The sequence below is a fragment of the Aegilops tauschii genome, chromosome 6 (genome assembly GCF_002575655.3).
Source record: "Aegilops tauschii subsp. strangulata cultivar AL8/78 chromosome 6, Aet v6.0, whole genome shotgun sequence".
In the NCBI taxonomy this organism is placed as follows: Eukaryota; Viridiplantae; Streptophyta; class Magnoliopsida; order Poales; family Poaceae; genus Aegilops; species Aegilops tauschii.
In genome coordinates, this window is record NC_053040.3 from 357,363,829 (window position 1) to 357,370,034 (window position 6,206).

General features: G+C 51.1%; 1 protein-coding gene across 2 annotated transcripts; it reads right to left on the reverse strand.

The window, feature by feature from the left end:
* Nucleotides 1-3,103: 3,103 nt before the first annotated feature.
* Nucleotides 3,104-5,998, reverse strand: LOC109768144 (uncharacterized). 2 transcript variants are annotated; one of them, XM_073501562.1, is made up of 7 exons: nucleotides 5,643-5,998; nucleotides 4,943-5,531; nucleotides 4,678-4,806; nucleotides 4,523-4,591; nucleotides 4,250-4,315; nucleotides 3,678-3,716; nucleotides 3,104-3,579 (listed from the first exon to the last, which is right to left on the reverse strand). In XM_073501562.1, the coding sequence occupies exons 1-7, from the start codon at nucleotides 5,948-5,950 to the stop codon at nucleotides 3,397-3,399; spliced, it is 1,383 nt and encodes a 460-aa protein (XP_073357663.1). In that variant the 5' UTR covers nucleotides 5,951-5,998; the 3' UTR covers nucleotides 3,104-3,396. The 2 variants fall into 2 exon arrangements, with proteins under 2 accessions (XP_073357663.1, XP_020182465.3); XM_020326876.4 differs by having other exon boundaries at nucleotides 4,523-4,594.
* Between the last annotated feature and the right edge of the window lie 208 nt (nucleotides 5,999-6,206).

Consider the following 6,206-nt stretch of genomic DNA (forward strand, 5'->3'; position numbering starts at 1 on the left):
CACAACGTAAATGGGTGATTATAAAGATGCTCTACAGGTGTCTCCGATGGTGTTTGTTGAGTTGGCATAGATCGAGATTAGGATTTGTCACTCCGATTGTCGGAGAGGTATCTCTGGGCCCTCTCGGTAATGCACATCACTATAAGCCTTGCAAGCAATGTGACTAATGAGTTAGTTACGGGATGATGCATTACGGAATGAGCAAAGAGACTTGCCGGTAACGAGATTGAACTAGGTATTGAGATATCGACGATCGAATCTCGGGCAAGTAACATACCGATGACAAAGGGAACAACGTGTGTTGTTATGCGGTTTGACCGATAAAGATCTTCGTAGAATATGTAGGAGCCAATATGAGCATCCAGGTTCCGCTATTGGTTATTGACCGGAGATGTGTCTCGGTCATGTCTACATAGTTCTCGAACCCGTAGGGTCCGCACGCTTAACGTTCGATGACGATTTGTATTATGAGTTATGTGATTTGATGTACCGAAGGTTGTCCGGAGTCCCGGATGAGATCACGGATATGACGAGGAGTCTCGAAATGGTTGAGACGTAAAGATCGATATATTGGAAGGCTATATTCGGATATCGGAAAGGTTCCGAGTGATTCGGGTATTTTTCGTAGTACCGGAGAGTTACGGGAATTCGCCAGGGGAAGTAGTGGGCCTTAATGGGCCATACAGGAAAGGAGAGAAGGGCCTCAAAGGGTGGCCGCGCGCCCCCCATGGCAAGTCCGAATTTGACTAGGGAGGGGGCGGCGCCCTCCTTTCTTTCCTTCGCCCTCTCCTACTCCTTCCCTCTCTCCCCTCTTGGAAAAGGAAGGGGACTCCAACTAGATTGGGAATCCTAGTTGGACTCCCCCTATAGGCGCGCCCCTCCTAGGCCGGCCTCCTCTTCCTCCCTCCTTTATATACGTGGCCAGGGGGCACCCCAATAGGACAACAGACAATCTCTTAGTCGTGTGCGGTGCCCCCCTCCACAGTTACACACCTCGGTCATATCGTCGTAGCGTTTAGGCGAAGCCCTGCGCCGGTAACTTCATCATCACCGTCACCACGCCGTCGTGCTGACGGAACTCTCCCTCGGCCTCAACTGGATCAAGAGTTCGAGGGATGTCACCGAGCTGAACGTGTGCTGTACGCGGAGGTGACGTACGTTCGGTGCTTGGATCGGTTGGATCGAAGACGTTCAACTACATCAACCGCGTTACTAAACGCTTCCGGTTTCGGTCTACGAGGGTACGTGGTCAACACTCTCCCCTCTCGTTGCTATGCATCACCTAGATAGATCTTGTGTGATCGTAGGAAAATTTTGAAATCACTGCCACCAAGCTATGAAGGCTTCGTGATGAACTATAATATGCAAGGGATGGAAAAGACAATTCCCAAGCTCTTCGCGATGCTAGAGGCTGCGGAGGTAAAAATCAAGAAGGTGCATCAAGTGTTGATGGTTAACAAGACCACTAATTTCAATAAAAAGGGCAAAGGGAAGAAGGGGAACTTCAAGAGGAACAACACGCAAGTTGCCGCTCAAGGGAAGAAACCCAAGTCTGGACCTAAGACTGAAACTGGGTGCTTCTACTGCAAAGGGAATGGCCACTAGAAACGGAACTGCCCCAAATGCTTGGCGGATAAGAAGGATGGCAAAGTGAACAAAGGTACATCTGATATACATGTTATTGATGTGTACTTTACTAGTGTTCATAGTAGCCCCTGGGTATTTGATACCGGTTCAGTTGCTAAGATTAGTAACTTGAAACAGGAGTTACAAAATGAGCAGAGACTAGTTGAGGGCGAGGTGACAATGTGTATACCGTCACCACGCCGTCGTGCCGACAGAACTCTCCCTCGACCCTCTGCTGGATCAAGAGTTCGAGGGACGTTATCGAGCTGAACGTGTGCTGAACACGGAGGTGTCGTACGTTCGGTACTAAGATTGGTTGGATCGTGAAGACGTCCGACTACATCAAGCGTGTTATACTAACGCTTTCGCTTTCGGTCTACGAGGGTACGTGGGCACACTCTTCCCCTCTCGTTGCTATGCATCTCCTAAATAAATCTTGCGTGATCGTAGGAATTTTTTTGAAATTGCATGCTACGTTCCTCAACAAATTGATGAAAGGAGTGCTATATCGTCTTACCCAAACCCACATATGAAGGCTTGCGGGCTCGATTTGGTGCAGCGTAAAAAAACATGGCGATTGAGTGCAGAATGGCAATTCTGCTAGACAATTTTTTTTTTGGCCCGAACTGACATATACGAATGGTTATTACAACGATCTGGCCCATAATATGATACTCCACAAGAGTTGCTCTACACGTAGTGAGAGGTGCACGGTGCTACCCTAGCCGCACACACGCTGTTTCAGTCTAAAAGAATGCCGTGTTGAGAGACACAACCACGTGGTCCGAAGATGAAATGTGTTTTGAGGGAGACTGAATTATTTCATCTTTTTGAAAAGACAATGCTAATAAAGCCTAATTAGGAGAAATTATGCCCATCTCCCTGTCTCGTGTCGTTGGACGTGGCCCCTAGTAAAGCTTTGCCAGCCTCGTCTCCCTCTCCCATCGATCGGAAAGAGATGAATAGACAGCTGACGCACGAGCGGTTTGACGCGCACCGGTTCTATATGCTTTGTCGCTGGACGCCTGCGCAGCAGCGGAGGACAGCTGATGGCGAGAGGAATTCCACGGCTGCCGCGGCGCGTTGCGGGTCCTATACCCATCCTAGGGCTCGTGTGCCGCAAGGGGCCGGCCCGCGCGTGCTGCGCCGTGTCCTCCCTTTCAGTCGGCCGGGTGGGACTGCCCCACACACTACGGTCGAACCCATTATTTCGGACGGCTGGTTCTCCTCGTTCCGCCGCCCACCCGCCCACGCCTCAAACGTAGGACGCGTCGCGGAACACCCACGCCGGCCGCAAGCGCGCCCTCCTTTTAACCACAGTCTCTGTAAATGGAGTACACTCCTCTCCTGTGCACAACCTATCTCGTCTTCTCCGCCGGGACGCTGGCCTCCTGCGGCGAGACATCATCTGACTTGCCGATCATCAACGAGAGGCTCGGATGTATACATCACTTAACAGATCTTGAGACATACGGAGTATCTACTGATGATTTTATATCGTGCGCAATATTACTGTATTAGTAGCTACAAATGTCAGCAACTCATACCATGTCTGTAAGAGAGCAGTGGTTACTCGTTACAGATCAACAAACTTAATTAGAAGCGCAAAGCGAAGAACGAATTATAACCTAGGCAATACTGGCACCACAAGCAGACCGATCATCAGCTGCCTACATAACTTGGAACGATCAATCTGCGTCGATCGGGCAGGCGCGGCGCAGAGCTACTGAGACAAGGAATTTTGCAGCGCAGTCAGTGAGGCAGGCTCCATCACCGGTAGAGGCAGCCCCTGTACGCCGGCGTCCAGTAGTCCATGGCGTTGCCGTCCCGGTACACCTCGGGGGTCCACGAGACAGGGACCAAGCAAAGCCCTCTCTCCCTCAGGTCATGCTCCCCCTCCCCCTTGCTCGCCTCCGCACGATCCCCCCATGGAAGAAGGTTGTTGCAGTTACCCTGAAACCCACCGACGACGACGATTAATTACGTGCTCGTAGCTCGGATTTTATTTTGCAAAAAGAATGGATTTTGCAGCATCATCAGTTTGTCTGTACCTTGTTCCTGCTCGCGTTCGTGTACGGCTCGCTCAGCAGCTGCGCAAACAAAGCAGGAGAGGCGGGCTAATCAGCATAGCTCGGACTTAGAAAGCTCCACTACTCTCTCTGTGATGGGATGGCGACATGTGTGTGTGTGTGTGCGCGTGCACTGTCCTTATCTCATGTTTCTGGTGGAGTGTGAGACAGGACAAGTTGAGACATTCTTTATGTGGTCTCTCGGGTATATTTATGCATGACTAGGAAGTGCACTGATAAAGGGACGCGCAACAAGTCAATATCATATGTGAAGTGGAACCAGCTAAACAGTCATTGCAACGATTCATTGCATCTCGGAAGATACCACGGATCGTGTTTCGTGTGTGCGCGTATACGTTTCTCGTCTGGACTACACTTTCTTTTTACTAGGAATGTCGGGGTGGGGGTGCAGGAATCTTATGCTTTCCCGGAAGCTTTTGTGGCTCTAGCTAGGTCAAATTATACACGCAGAGCATATGCATGCATGAATTGAGGGATTTTTTAAAGAATGGCATGGTGAGAATTTGATTGCAATATGGTTTTAGTATCTATACCTGTACTTGCTCGTGCAGAAACTTGATATACTTGATCGTTTCAAACAGCACCGATGCTGTGTCTGTCTGCTCATATGTGAAGTTGGAAAGGAAGAGTTAGACTAGAACGTTACCCTCCCTCCTATCCATAATAATTGTCGTTGAAATGAATGTATCTAGACGTATTTCAGTGCTAGATACATCCATTAGCGACAACTAATATGGATCGAAGGGAATAGCAGTTTCAGAATTGGTGACATCTGAAATAAAAACTTTGTTTATGTGTGTACCTACCTTCCCAAACGGCGAAACGATTTGCTGCAGTGCTGTGATCTTCTCCCCCAGCTTCACTTTAGGAACTGGCTGCTGCATTCGGTAGCCCAATGAGCACCTCAGAGATGCTAACTGAATGGTCTGCTATCAAACATTTAACTTGTTTTTGCTGTTACCTTAGGAGGTGATGCTGTGGATGCCTCCTGCTTGGACTTCTTGACAGTGCTTTCCCGCCTTTCCTCGGATGTTCGCTTCTTACGATCAGTCGCCGCCGGCGGTCCACTGCCGCTGCTACTACTCCTAGCCTGAGCCCACAATACACATCCAAGTACCAAATTACGTATAGTTCATGAACAGCTGTCACAGATTAGTGTACTACTAGCTAATTGTACCATTGGCAAGTCACTGTATCAAATGCTATGGATGTGCAAGCATACTTACGGGCACGATCTCTTGCTCTTGTCTGCTTCTGTCTGGCCTGTCGGCGGATCTCATGTACGGTGGCACCAACGTCGACTCCTTGGGTGTTTTGTAGCCGCCGAGAGAGCCAAAATCCGGCAGACTCCTCAAGCTAAAAGGGCTCGCAGCCTCCATTGCTCGGCTGTCCTGGCAAATCTTGTCAAGTGCTCCCAAGCCTGAATAATCCAGGCTAGCGTGCATGGCGGCACTAGTGCGAGTACTTATGTGCTGCAGAAAGGAGGCCATGGGGTTCCCATGTTCTTGCTGGTGGTGGTTGATGCCTTCCTTCCTCTGATGGTGGTGGTCGTCGGCGTAGGATGGCATGCCGCTCATCATGTTCATCCCCTGGGCCTCCAGCGGAGCATTAGAACCGCTCCCCATGAACAACGGCGAGGCGGCAACCTCGTACTTGATCGGGGAAACGTCGGAGCCTGCCTCGAACCGCGCCGCCAGGGCGGCTGGTGCGGCAGCATAACGGCCGGCCGGGACGTTCTCGAACATCTCCTGTGTCACGTTCTTCGATGCGAGCAGGTCCAGGAAGTTCTCCCTGTAGCCGGTGTTGTCGTTGCTTCTGAAACAGAAAACATATTTGACTTGCGACGCCCATGGATCCACAATCCACATCAAGCACACCGGGAGTTGCTAGGACTTAGGGCCTGCATGCATATAATTAAGTACTCACAGTTCGTCGTGGCTCCAGGCCTGGCCGTGGACGTGCTCGCCGACCGGCAGCCTCATGTCGGCCGCGCCTGCCACCGAGTCGGCAGCGAAGGTCGAGCCGTCGAGGAGAGCCGCCGTGGACGGCCCGGTGTAGGGGCTCCAGGAGGGGGAAGGCTGCAAGGCCGCATGTGCCTGGTGATACTCCCACATGGTGGCGGCCGGCGAGGCTGCGGAGGAGGTGCTGGCTGCCAGGTCCGGAAGGTCGGTTGCGTCCTGCTGCTGGCGGGGCATGAAATACTGGAGGTGCACCTCGCCTGCGTGCAGATGCATAGCATGCGTGGATCGAACAAGGCGCAGTGGACTAAGTGGAGTGGACCAAAGTTGCTGTGGGGGCCTATTTGTAGCCGCAGGCGCCTGGAAGTTTTTCCGGCGAGGTTTTTGAGGAGGATATGCTCACGTTGCCATGACGAAAGCATGCGGGAAGACATCATTGAGAATTTTGTCTCTTTTCTTTTTCTTAAATATTACTGTATGCATGCGCGCGGATCGGAGTAGCCATGCTTTAAAAGTTTCAGTAAGAAGACTG